Source organism: Phascolarctos cinereus, unplaced genomic scaffold (genome assembly GCF_003287225.1).
Source record: "Phascolarctos cinereus isolate Bilbo 61053 unplaced genomic scaffold, phaCin_HiC Scaffold_726;HRSCAF=1367, whole genome shotgun sequence".
NCBI lineage: Eukaryota > Metazoa > Chordata > Mammalia > Diprotodontia > Phascolarctidae > Phascolarctos > Phascolarctos cinereus.
Window position 1 is genome coordinate 244,155,061 of NW_027556098.1, and position 14,119 is coordinate 244,169,179.

General features: G+C 37.1%; 1 protein-coding gene across 4 annotated transcripts in view; it reads left to right on the forward strand.

Annotated features, from left to right (window-relative positions):
* DCLK1 (doublecortin like kinase 1) overlaps positions 1–14,119 on the forward strand; it is a 410,798-nt gene that overhangs the window by 24,480 nt on the left and 372,199 nt on the right. For all 4 annotated transcript variants that reach the window (XM_020978718.2, XM_020978721.2, XM_020978717.2 and 1 more), the window contains exon 3: positions 10,698–11,044. In XM_020978718.2, the coding sequence (XP_020834377.1) occupies positions 10,698–11,044 (347 nt within the window). The remainder of the gene's footprint in view (positions 1–10,697; positions 11,045–14,119) is intronic.

Here is a 14,119-nt window from a genome sequence, read left to right on the forward strand (position 1 = left end):
ATGGTACCATCTGGGGGGTGGAGAGGAGGGAAGAAAAAAACTTACATGATAATTTTGTTGTATATTTGAAAGGAATAGCAAGTTGTGTATAGTAGATTTGCAGTTTCATGTGTAGTCATCTTTTGTTGTATTATGTTATGGAAATGCTTGTTTTATTCCATAAATTAAAAATAAAATAAATTTAAGAAAACAAAAAAAGTTGTGTGGACCAGTGGTGTCAAACTCTAATAGAAATGGCTACTCCATATATTGACTTAGAAAACCACAAATTAGCATTATCTATTATATTGTATTTTTATTGTTTTATTAAAAATTTTCCAATTATATTTTAATCTGGTTGGGAGTTTTGTGGGCCTCAAGTTTGACACCTATGGTGTGGGAGGTAGATTGCATAGTCCAAGATAGGTGATGAAGGCCAGAACTAGGGTAGGAGTGTTGTGAATGGAAAGAAGGAATTGATAGGATTTGGAAACATTGAGTGGGAAGGAGGAGGGATAAAGAAATCAACAAATAGTCAAGAAGCATCTATTAGGTGCTTACTATGTGCTAGCCACTGTGAACTAATACAAACAGAAGGTCCTTGCCCTCAAAGTGCTTATATTCTAGTGGAGGATAGACAGATGTAAAAGGATGGTAGAGAAAGTCCAGAGAATCAGGAGGAGAACCCAGAAAGAAAGAAAGACATGACTGGCCTGGGCTTTTCCATTCAAATGAAGTTTCTGGAAGGAACTGGCTAATTAAAGGAAGGAGGACATGAGGACAGAAACAGCCAGAGTTAGAGTGAACTTCCAGTATGAGGAGGCTGCTCTGGCATGGTAAAGAAAGTCTATATTCAGCAGTAGAGGCCAAAGAAGAATTAAGACACGTTTGGTCTGGGATCTTTCTTTAAAAAGGATGTCCCAGGAGGAGCCAGGCAATCAGGGGAAGGGGCAAAGAGTCCCAAAGAAGAGAGGGGAGAATCTAGGATGACTCCAGTGTTCAAACCTGGATTACTGGAAAGGTGGCTTTATACTCAACACAATTAGGGGAGTTTAGAGGATGAGTGGGTTTTGAAGGAGAGGAAGACAGTAAGACCTCTCTTGGATGTGTTGAATTTAGAGGTCCCTAGGACATCTAGTTCAAGATGTCCAACAGATAGCTGGTAATATGGTACTGATTCTCAGGTGAGAGACTAAGGCTGAATATATGGACCTGGAAGTCATATTCATAGAGATGATATTTGAACCCTAGGGCATTGATGAAATCACTAAGTCAGAGAGCAGAGAATGAGAAGAAGAAGATCCTAGGACAGAGCTCTTCCATCTTAATGTATGCTACTATGATATTCATGTAGCATGGAATGACCATTCTGCAAAAGAGTGAGGAAAAGTCAGTCATGCAGATAGGAAGAGAATCAGGAGGGCAAAGACAGGATCATGAAAACTCAGGGAGAAGTATTCTAGAGGAGGTGGTGATACACAGTATTGTATACTACACAAAGGTAAAGAAAGATAATGAATAAAAAAGCCATTGGATTTAGTAATTAATTATCCTTGGTAACTTTGGAGAAAGCAGTTTCAGTGAAGTGATGTGACTGAAGCTAGTTTGTAAGGATTTAAGAAGCAGAAGGTACGAGGTGGCTATGTGGCACAGTAGATAGAGCTCCAGCCTTGGAGTCAAGAGGACCTGAGTTCAAATGCAGCCTTAGATACTTGACACTTACTTAGCTGTGTGACCCTGGGCAAGTCACTTAACCCCAATTGCCTCACCAAAAAGAAAAAAAGGGGGAAAAAAGTAGAAGGTAGAAGAATTAGATTCAGTGAGTGTAGATGGCCTTTTCTACTCTGTAAAAGGGAACAGAGATTGATACTCCTACAAAACAGTAGGATAGCTTGACATAGCAATGTCACATGAATATTTTTTTTTTCCAAAGGGTAGGGAAGAACTGGTCAGTAAGTAGCAGGGAAGGAGCCAGTTAAGGGGAAGGACTTTGGGATGAAGGGCAGAAGTGAAGGAGTTGGTTTAGTGTGAAGAGTTATCTCTTCCTCATTAACCAGACCGACAGAGAGTGTGAAGGGTTATGTGGAGGAATGTTAAAACATAGAATTGGGGCAGAGGAAGTCCATGGCTGATGGCTTCTATTTTATATATCCTTTGCTGAGAAGAGGTGACCTGGGAAAGGGCAGAGTGGCATAGGAAGCCTGAGGAGAAAGAGGTTGGAAACAGCAGCTATGGGAAATGTATTAGGCAATCCAGAAAAAAAAGAAGCATAGCTGTGGATGAGTGAGATCCCAGCTGAAATTAGATAACATATATTTTTAATGGCTCCAACTGCATAGTTGTGATTACAGCCATGTTCATCAGCAGGTCTTTAAGAGCAGAGAAGGCAGATGGTGGTGGTGGGTGGGTGGGTGACCCAGGGTTTGGAGTTTTGTATAAAGCATGAATGATAATAGGACTAGGGGGCAAGGGATTCTAAAGTTAATGACCATTTATATAATTGAACTAGTTAACTGTAGGGTCAAGATTGCAAAGGGAGGAAAGTGAAGTCAGAGCAGGGATGGGGAGCAGAAGGGATAAAGTAACTGGAGTCTCCCTAAGAATGAAGAATAGGTTTAGAAAGGTGGTCAGAGAGAGGAATTAGGGTATCACAGAGGTAGAAAGACTAGCAGATCCTAACTGATAATTCAATGTTCTTTTTACCATACAGATAGGAAAATCCTCTTTATAGAAATTTTATTAAACTATTTTTGCTAGAGCACATCTAATTCTGTACTTGGTAAAACATGAACCATTCAAGCATTTTCTTCAAGTGTCATGGGTTGTCTGCAAAAAGACACACTTTTGGCACCTTTACCAATATCCTAACACATATATGGACATATATGTAGAATCCTCTTTGCTGTGAACTCATTAAAATGCCTCCATTTTCCAGGGCAGAAGCAATCTCATTCTAATATTTTAGATGTTGTGACGTTGGAACTGATTTTGTTTTATTACTGGCTCTAAAATTTTTATTTTATTAGAAATGTCTTTTAAATTCAACAGGAATTCAGGCAGATGTTCCTTCTTATGCTCTTACTGTTCTGACTTTTTTTTTTAATCCTATGTGTCTTAAGTTCCTAGTAGAAGATCATTCTTAACATTGAATTTTTTGCTTTTTATCCATTACAAGTTGGTAGAGAAGTAATAAGATAGATGTTTTATTTTCTCTGTCTCTATTATAACTGAAAAGCTTCCCTGTTACAGTTTGAAGGTCATTTAAGGCTTTTTATAGTCTCTTTATCTTTGAAGGAGCAGATCAAAAACCTTTTTTTTTTTTTTTGGCTGTGGTGGTGGGGGATGGAGAAAGCCTAACATGCAGTGTGTTTCAAAACTCCCCCTAGAATAAATATTGCAAATGGGTAGAAAACAGCTGTATGTCAGCTTCTTTCCATGCAAAAGTCACTTGATTTAGAGCTGCTCTTTTATTTGGACCAGTGCTGTAGACATGTAAGCATCAAATAGAACTTAGGGTAGGTTGGGTTAAGTAAAAAACAGCATTGAAATGATACCTTTGAATTTGACTTTTTTTTTTCATCTTATGTATATATTATTCCCCCCCCCCCATGGTTTGTAATGACCATTTGTTTAATTTTTGTATTTTAAGAATCTGTTTCTAATTCACTTATAAAGTATCTAAGCTTGTAATGAAGTACAAGATGGTCCTGTGCTTGTGTATATCGCTGCCTTTAAAAAAAATAGGTTTTTTTTGAAGGAAGAGTTTCTGCCAATTGACCATTTGGATAGGGCAAAGCTGTGGAGTCTTGGTGTACAGACAGATCGTGTAATTCCTGTTCTATGGGAACTTAGAGCCATTGATAAGTTATTTAAACCCTTGGGCTGAAAGTTGATGAGAAGTAGAGTTTTTCCCATTTGTAATTTTATTGGCTTCCTAAAACGTCGTTTTAGGTTATGTTGTCCTATTTCGGGCCTTACGTAGATGTCACTGGGGGGGATACTCTCCCTGCCACTCCTGAGTGCCACTTCTCTCCACCATGGTAGTCAGTCTTTGCAGTTTCTCTGGTCAAAAACTTGTTTTTGGACTTGTTTTTCCATGACTAAGCGTCTCCAAACCAAGCTAGACTTGTCCTTAGTTTACCTTCAGGCCAATACAGAAAGTCTTCCTTGTTTGGGAAGATCTACCACCCATTGCTAGAGTCGTTGAGAAACCCTGGTCAAGTCCACATAGTCATAGACTAGGCCTCTATTTAATAGAAACTTTTCTCAATTATAGACTTTTAATTTCAGTACCTTCAGTGTATAATATGTGAACCAACATTCCCTTATCAAATTAATCTTTAATGAGCATTAATCTAACTCCTAAATGAGAAAAATTGATTTGGAAAATGCATACCTCTACTTGGTACCAATTTCCCTTTTGATGTCCAATTTTGGTACATTAAAGGAGCAATTATGTTTTTGTCATGGATTCATTTGTATTCTCAGTGCATTTATTAATCTCATACTGTATGCCAGGCACTGTGCTAAGTGCTGGGGATACAAAGAAAGGCAAAAGAATAGCACAGTAGGTACTTTTGTGGGCTTGAATTGAAATATGGGCGATGGAGCTGAAAGACCTGGTTTGACTGTCTGCTAATAATGGTTAGGTATATTTTAACAATAATATAATGACATTTACTAGAATTCCATATGGTCTTTTGACACTTGCAGCTTTGCAAAGGGCCTTTTGTCTGTTACTGCATTTGATCACCATGGCAACCTTGTGAAGTAGGTAGGGCAAATGGTAATATTCTCATCTGACAGATGAAGAAACTGAGATATAGGGAGCTTAAATGGTAGCTATTAAATGATTAAATGAAGTCAAATGATAGCTCTTTAGTGGCAAAGCCAAGGCTAGTACCAGTTTTCCAACTCTGAACCCAGGTTCCTTTCCTCCATTTGCTCTGTTTATCTCTGAGACTTTGCTCTTATTCTAAAATCATAGCCTCACAACTCTTATGTATATCTGCCTTGAAAAAGAAACACAACCAGGATGTATGACAATCTCTGGGTGATTAGAATAGATTGGTTTAGGGGTGTGTGTGTGTGGTGTGTGTGTGTGTGTGTGTGTGTGTGTGTGTGTGTGTGTGTGTTACCTAGGAAGACATTTCTACCAGTTCAAAAAAGAAGTCATATACTTTTGGAATTTATTTATATAAATCAGTTGTTTCTTAAAAATGAGTGCCTATAATTTCAAAATCTTTAAACCCTGGTTTAGTCTTTTATTTGCTTATTTACTATGAAGTACTTGTTCTGTGACCTTGGATGGCCAAACTATTAATTTAAAAATATTGGACAGGTATATAGATAAAGTAAAAGGACTCTGTTGGATTTGTCATAGATCACTTTAGCAGTAATTGCTTAAGTCTTTCATCCTTTTTATCTATTAAATTTATGTAATAGGTTTTTCTCTAGTAGTGTGGAGGGGAAAAGGTTATTTTAAAATCTACTTATTTTTGAAATCTTTTCACCTTTAAGAAATTTATATTCTGGGCCAATTTTGTTATGTAGTTTCCTTTTTAAAATTTGTGTGTTTTTTTTAATTTTTAAAAAATATATTGGCCTTCCTTTTAATTGCTACATTACTGGTAAATTTCAGTCTTTTAAACTTCTTTGCTAAGAACTCTAATATTTGAAAAACAAAATTTTGTTCATGTCGGTCTGACCTTTAGAGTAATAGCAATTCCTGAATTTATATATTTTTTCAAGATGCAGTTTTGGTAGTATTGGTCACCCCCCAAATATTCATATGTTAATCAGGAAGTATTTATTGAACATCTCTATGTGCCCAGCACTGTGTACATAATCATTGAGAGGGGAAGGAATGATGGCTCTGTTTATATGAGAATTTAAAAATAGACTATAAACATGAGATAAATTTGCATATATGTATGTATCATGTTTCTTCAAAACCATGTACTACTGAACATAATTATTTAATTTAAGAAGCTATTATTTGACAATAAAATTGTCTCAAATATAGCAACTGCCTCTTTATGCTACAGTTCTTTGGGATTTAAAGCTTTGAAGGGATTGTTGTGGAATGTAGAGCATTTTCTTTGGGATTTGTAAGCATTTTGTTTCTGAAATCAATATCACATATATCAAATAATCAAAGAATTTGATTATTACTATCACCATTTTGAAAATGAAAAAGGTAAAGGCACATTGTGCATTGTTAGATTTATCCATTTTCCTTCTCTTGCAAGTAACCTTAGGTCCTTCTCTACTGAGAAAACCAAGGTCATCACATGGGAACCCCTCCATCTATCTGTTTCTCCACCTCACAATTCTTATCTTCTCCCATTCTTTGCTCTTTTATTCCAGTCTTGGAGAATGAGGTAGACTTTTCTCCTTGTTAAAACTAATAGCTCTTCCTTCTGTACTCTGCCATTATTTGATATTCCAAAAGCACAGGTCTGACCCTATCATCCCCAGCCCCCATTCAATAAAATGCAGTGGCTCCTATGACTCTCATGATCAAATATAAAAACCTGTTTCTGTCACTCAAAACCCTTCGTAATCTTGCCCTCTCCTATATTTCCAGTCGTCTAAAGCCTTATTCCACTTCACATAGGTGGTGAACCAGTGACAGTGACCTCCTTGCTGTTTTTCTAACAAGACACCTCATCTCCCAATTCTGTGCATTTTTTACTAGTTATCTCTGATGCCAGAAATTCTCTTCCTCATCTTCATCCTCTGACTTCCCTGTCTTCCTTCAAGTTCCAAAGTCCTAGTTAAAAACCCATATTCTTCACCTTTCCTGATCTGTCTTAATACTAGTATCTTCCCTTTGATATCTCTAATTTATGACATATGGAGCTTGTTCATACATTGTTATTTACATGCTTTGTCCCCCATTGGATTGTGAACTCCTTGACGGCAGGGAATATCTTTGGCCTTTTTTTTTCTTTAAATTTATTTTTAGTTTTCAACATTTACTTCCATAAGATTTTGACTTCCAAATTTTCTCCCCATCTGTCCCGTTCCTCCACCCCAAGATGGCATGCAATTTGATACAGGCTCTACATATACATTCATATTGAACCTACTTTCACGTGAGTCATGTTGCAAAGAAGAATTACAACCAATGGGAGAAACCACAGGAAAGAAAAAAAAACAAACACAAGAGAGAGAGCGTGCAAATAATAGCTTTGATCTGCATTCAGACTCCGTAGTTCTTTTTCTAGATGTGGACAGCATTTTCTATCATGAAACCTTTGGATCTTTGGATCCTTGCATTGCTAGGACGAGATGTGTCTATCAAAGTTAGTCATTGCACATTGTGGCTGTTAACTGTGTCCAGTGTTCTCCTGGTTCTGCTCACTTCACTCAGCATCAGTTCATCCAAGTCTTTGCAGGTTTTTCTGAAGTCTGCCTGCTCATCATTTCTTATAGCACCATAGTATTCCATTACATTCATATGCCACAGCTTGTTTAGCCATTCCCCAACTGATGGGCAGAAAAAAAACTGATGTGGTTTTTTTTTGGCCTTTCTTTGTCCCTGCAGTGCTTAGTGCAGTGCCTGGCATAGACTAGGTGCTTCCTGAATGATTATTGACTCACTATACCCTTGATCACAGCCCCTCATTGTCCTCTGACAGTTTCCTCCTAGAACTTACATTTTAAGAAAAATGTCCAGGTCACTCATGTCTTCATTTCTGTCCCAGGTCCTCCTGACTTCAGAGCTTCTCCTCCTTGTCTGGTATGGGTGGGTAGCTTCTCCTTCCCCATCTCCCCCTTTCAGCTTCCTTTTATACATTAGAATGTAAGCTGTTTGAGATCACTGTCTTTCTTTTTGCTCACATTTATATTCACAGGGCTTAGCATAGTGCCTGGCATATGGTCAACACTCAATACGTTCTTGTTTGGTATCCTCAGTCTCTGTCTCCTCCCTCCCTTCATCTTCAAACTTACCCTCTTAACTGCCTCTTTCCCCATGTGTGTTCAGCTGCCTGAAGAATGTTGGGGTGTCAGTAAATAGCTTGCTGCCGCCATATAGGATCTGACTTGGGCTGAGACAAACTAATGGTTTTCAAGGCTTTGTCCCCCCTCTCCATCCCCTCCCCACACACCTCCCCTTTACCTCCCACTTCCATTCTGCCCTTGGATACAGTTCATGACTTCCTGCCTAGCCCTCTAGTTGAGTTGCTTTTGTGAGCTTGGCATTGACCTCAGCCAGACTTTCTGTCTCCTCTTTCCCCTCCTCACCACACCTCCCTCCGGCCTGTTAATCTGTTAATTGTATTTTGAATTTTGCTTGGCCCTCATTCTTTCACTTCTCCACCAGTGACTGATACCTCTGGCTACAAACATGTTTAGGTCTCTCCAATGTTAAAAAAGCATTTACTTTATCTTGTTAAAATTTTCATGCAACATCCTCTCTTCCCTGCCGCCAGAATTCTAAAAAAAAAAAAATACTATAGCCTCCTCTCTGCTCTCACATCCTCATCACTACTTTCTCTGGAAAATTTTGCAATCTGACTTCTGTCCCTTTTTGAAACTGCTCTCTCTGAGGTTAGACCAGCAGTAGTGGTGAAGTGCTGTGGGAAGAGTCCAGGTTTTTTAGGGTGCACATCTTGTCTCTGCTATTTATTAGCTTTGTGACCTTGACTGAGTAACTTGACTCTTCTGAATCTGTTAGTCGGTAAAAAGAATAATATAGTATTACCCATTTCACATATTGTCAGGATTAAAGGAGACTATGTAAAGTGCCTTGTAAATGTTTAAATACTGAATAATGTAATATGCTATTCCAGTATGACAGAAGACAGCAGACCACACATGAGAGTTTACCATATCAGCAGCAGTATAGGAGAGCACTGGTCTCTGAATTGGAGTCCTGGGTCCCAAACTCTGAGCGTGTATTTATGGGCCAACCTAAGCCTATTTCCTCATCTGTTAAATGGGGATGATAATACCATAATAGCACTTATTCCATCTACTGCATGGGGCTGTTATAATGAAAATGTTTTGTAAATCTCAGAGAAAGGAATAGTCTGTTTCTAATTGCCAGGTCCAGTGGCTTCTCATTCCTCATCATCTTTGATGTTTCTTTAGCAGCTCACATGGGTAGAACATCTCTTCTTTCTTGATAACTTTCTCCTCCTTTGGACTTCTATGGCAACATCATATCAGGATAGGTTTCTCTTTGACTATTCCTTTTCTGTCTTCTTCGTTAGATCTTCCTTCTATCCCTTAGGTTTGAAGGTCCCTGATAGTTCAGTCCTTGGTTCTCTTTTTGTTCTCTGTACTCCTGAGGCAAGCTAATCCATTCCCATGGCTTGAATTATTGCATTGATGGAAGTAGCTCCTAAAATTATATATTCATCTTCTAGTTGCCTCTATTTGAATAATGTCCTGCCCACATCTCATCTTGAGATGTCCAAAAATGAGCTCTCCTTTCCCTCAAAAATTGCCTCTCTTTTTTATTGATGTTAGCACTGTGCCAAATTCCATCAGTTCTCTCTCTAAAATTGTTCTTGCCTCCAAATCCCATATTTGTGAGGCTCAAAAGAGATGAGAGTTGTAAAGCACTTAGAACAGTACTTGACACACAATGGGCACTATATAAATGTGTGCTATTATTATTATTACCATCATTATTATCACCCACCCCCTTCTTGCCACTTCATTAGTCTAGTTCAGATTCCTATTGCCTCCTATCTGGACTGTTGCAATAGATTCCTTACTAGTCTCCAACTCTGGTGTCTCCCCCGCTCCAGTCTGTCCTTATTTCTACTTTTCATTTTCTGAATGCATTAGCCTTACTATGTCAATACCCTTCTCAAAATCCTATTTTTCATTGACTACAGGATAAAATACAAACTCCTTAACTAAATATTCAAGATCTTCCACAGGTATATTCTATCCTACCTTTCGAGTCTTGTTTCATCTTACCATCCTTCACATACTATTCATCCAAGTTGCAGTATTGACTTTCTTGCTCTTACCTCTCTGCATTTCTGCATACTGTCCTACTTGCCTGGAATGAATTCCTTCCACAATTCCACCTGATGAAAATTCTTTCATCCTTCAGGATTGAGTTCTATTTCTTCCTTCAAGATGTCCCTGCTGTTCTTTATGACTTCTTGTACCCACTTAATCATATCTTGATTTGTGTTTTAGTTATTTGCACAAATGTCTCCCCATCTCTACCTTCACTGGGCATTGCTATCCATCCAGCTGTTGAACCCTTAGGATTTCCAGGCCTTCCTTCTGTCCTAGAGTTGAACTGTCATATGTGTTGTCTGCTTTAATTAGAATGTGATCTGTCTCACTTTCCTATTTGTATCAATGTCAGTTAGGATAGTGGTTGGCATACAATAAATATTTAATTTTCATTCATCTACTAGATTGAATGTTCCTTGAGGGCAGAAGCTATCATTTTTCATCTTTATATCACCTGGCACAGTGCCTTATGTATAATAACCACTATAGAAAAGTTTTTAGATTGATTTTCATCCAGCATACCATTGACTGAGCCAGAATAGAAGTGAGCATTTTATCTTCCCTGATTATTGACCATTAAACCACATTTTCTTTTTTTAAATTTTGCAGCTGGCTCTTGCTTCTAGTAAGAGGAGAAGAAACCAGAGGATAAAGAGGAAAGAAGGAAATCAGTTTACATTTATCAGATAAATAAATTAATCATTTTTTCCCCTTTCTTTTTCTAGGAGAGAGTTATGTATGTGGTTCAATAGAACCCTTCAAAAAACTGGAGTACACTAAGAACGTAAACCCTAACTGGTCAGTAAATGTCAAGACAACCTCTGCTTCCCGTACGGTGTCTTCACTTGCCACCGCCAAAGGCAGCCCCTCGGATGTGAGGGAGAATAAGGATTTCATTCGGCCCAAACTAGTCACTATCATCAGAAGTGGTGTGAAGCCACGTAAAGCTGTCCGGATTCTGCTCAACAAGAAGACTGCCCATTCATTTGAGCAGGTTCTCACTGATATAACTGATGCCATCAAACTGGATTCAGGAGTGGTTAAGCGCCTGTATACCCTAGATGGGAAGCAGGTAAGATGCTTCTGGAAATGTATTTTCTCCTAAATTCTCTGTCACTAAAAGGTTTAAAAGATGAGATGTTAGACTAGGTGGGCATGTGGAAAATATTTTGTTGCTTAAATTGTTTCACTCTGAAGCATTTTGAAGGATGTGCCTTTATATCGTTTAACAGAATTGACCATTTGGAGAGTCAAGTAAAACTAAATTATGGGTAGGGTTTAAATAATTAATCAAATATACATATATACATATAAATAACAGACACATATAAAATATAGGCATATATAAATAATTGTGTGTGTACATATGTATGAGTATACACAAATATACACACATATAAGTACATACATGTATATATTTACAATTTTAATACTGTCAATCGTACCCATCCCAGGAGTATGCTGGAGCCAGATCATACTGCTGTAGGAGCCAATTATTAAAATTTTCAGTGTGAACATTTACACCTTAGAAACTGGAAATGCTACAAATCAGAGCTTGATTTATTATTTTGTTGCTTGTCCACACTTAAGTGATGGAGAAAATGTTACATGTATATTGAACTTAAAAATGTGTTGCTCAGACACACTTTTTCCCACCTGAGAGCCAGTTGAAAATATTTACCAGCGCACCCCTGTCTATTATGATAGGAAGTAATATGTCATGAGATCCAAGCATGGAAGTGAGTCAAAGCATAACAGTAGCCAGGAGATGACATTACAATTAATTTATTTGATTAAGATTAGGTTTTATGTCTTTGTACCTGGCTAAATTCCAGTAAAGTAATGTATTAAAATGTTAAAGATTTTAAATGCAGAGCTAAAGAGTGAAGAACTTCTGACTGACTGAAGTTAAAAGGTATGTTTTTAGATACTATAAATATTGTGTTTAAAAAAATTGAAGTATAAAAATTGTAGGTGTTTTTCTTTCATGTATATGCTAATGTCTCTTGACTTGAATTCATAGGCTTGGTAATATGACTTTAAAATAACTCATAGGGAATTGGACTACATGACCTCCCATCTACTTTTCATAAAGTTACTGCTAGCATTAAAATTATAAAGTAATATAAGCCAACAGAAACTCCCATAAATATAGAGTAAGATGTGAAAGTTATTCCAAGAAATTAGTTTTCTTTTAAAAAATTTTAAATTAGGACTTTCTAATCCATTTTTGATAATAGATTTCTGGGTTGTTATATCTTAGTATCCTTTGAAAAATAATATATTTTACCATAGTGATTTGGAATATTTACATGAATAATACAATTTAAAAGTCAAACAAAATGAGGGAGTCAAATTAAAAGTTAGTTACCATTTACCCATATGGGTAAATAAGTTTAACCTCTCAGAAGGATAAGCGGTTGACGTAACATCCTATACTATTGGCAGATTTAGAATTTTTGAATTAAAAAGAAAAGGCAGTTTCAGGAATGCCATCACTTCAAGAAGAATGAATTTTTCTTCTGGGATTTGTTTGTATAGGTTCCCAAATGTTCATGCTTTATTAATTTTACAAACAAGCACATTTAATTGAGATTGGCTGTTTGAATTTTCACATGATTTGTGACCTTTCTACTTGCCTTATGTTTTTTTTTTCTTCTAACCATGATCTGATAAAAGTAAATATGGATGAAGAAGCTGAGTGATTATTTTTCCCTGGCCTATTGAAGGTCTAGGTTCCAAGGATACATAGACTGAATATCACCAATATATCAGAGTTCAGCAAGACTTCTGACATTCCAAATGTATTGAATTATAAGAAATGTAATGTAGGGAGTTCACTATTTAAGGAATCCTTTGGTGAATTCTTGGTAATAAGAACAATTGATCTCTTTAGTTTCTTATGTTTGATATCTTTTCTTGGGGGGCTCATTTGATCACTGAATAAGTGAACTGAAATTACAGAATCCATAAATTGCATATTAATAAATGTACATCTTCATTTTTTGTTTGCTACACTTGATGAACAAGACATTGATGTTCTCTTCTGCCACTTTTTTAAAAAAAAAAAGCATTTTAGCACTCGACTCAGTGCTAATGCTTTCTTGCTTCAAAAATTCAAGTTACTTCCAGACATTTTAATTCAGGTGCCATTTTGTAAGGTGATTAATTAATCAGTATAATTATCTTCTTTGTACTAGTGGTAGGTAACTCATGGTACTGAAAAGAAAAAACTGATTATCTGATTTTTGACATAGTTTGTTTCAAGGACAAACTAATTTAAGTGACCTCTGCACATGTGCAGCCTTTATTCATAACACCAGCCCTCCAAAGGGAAACATAATAGATAAATGTATGTGTATGTAATAGCAGTAAAACAAATATTGAAGAAACCAAACCAAAACCTGTAATGGACATAACAATTAGAATCTCAAGTGTTCTGTAGTTTTATTTTTCCATTCGACAAGAGTAAATACTTTTGAATGACCTAACTTTTAAAAGTGGTTTTTCCTTATTCCACATTTTAATTCATGGTCTTTTCTAAAGTGGGCATCACCTTGTGAATCTATAGGGTCTTCTCAAATCTCTACATACTGAGCGTAAAGGAAATTTAAAGTACCCTGGCTGGGGTCCTCCCTCCAGCTCATCATGGATTTTTGTTGGCTTATAATACAAGATGTTTTCTGGAATAAGTATTAAGATTTCTACTCCCTTCCCCATCTTCTCCAGGATCTACCTGGACTATAAGGTATTGCAGTGGCTGCTTTTGTTCATACATTCTTCAAGATCTTCACGGTGAATAGATGTATCCCAAGAAGACCACTGGGATTTTTTTTTAACTCCCTCATCCCCTAGTCAAATCCTCCAAAACCATTCTGTTGATACTGTATTTTGTTTCTCCAAAAATTCATAGTGATAATATGGCATGCCTCCTTCACAGGAGTTTTCTGAGGAGTAGTGAGGACCTGCAGGGGAATCGAAGACTAAGATAAGAAGGTTTTTCTGCTCTGGTGCTCAGAGAAAGCAAATCCACTTCTTCAGGGACTGTAGGAGGCTTTAGTATGGCTTTTGGGGAAAAGGCAAATCTGCTCACATAAGCAGTTTGCTGAAGTGGCAACTGTGGACAGTCTTGGCATCGTTAAGCAGT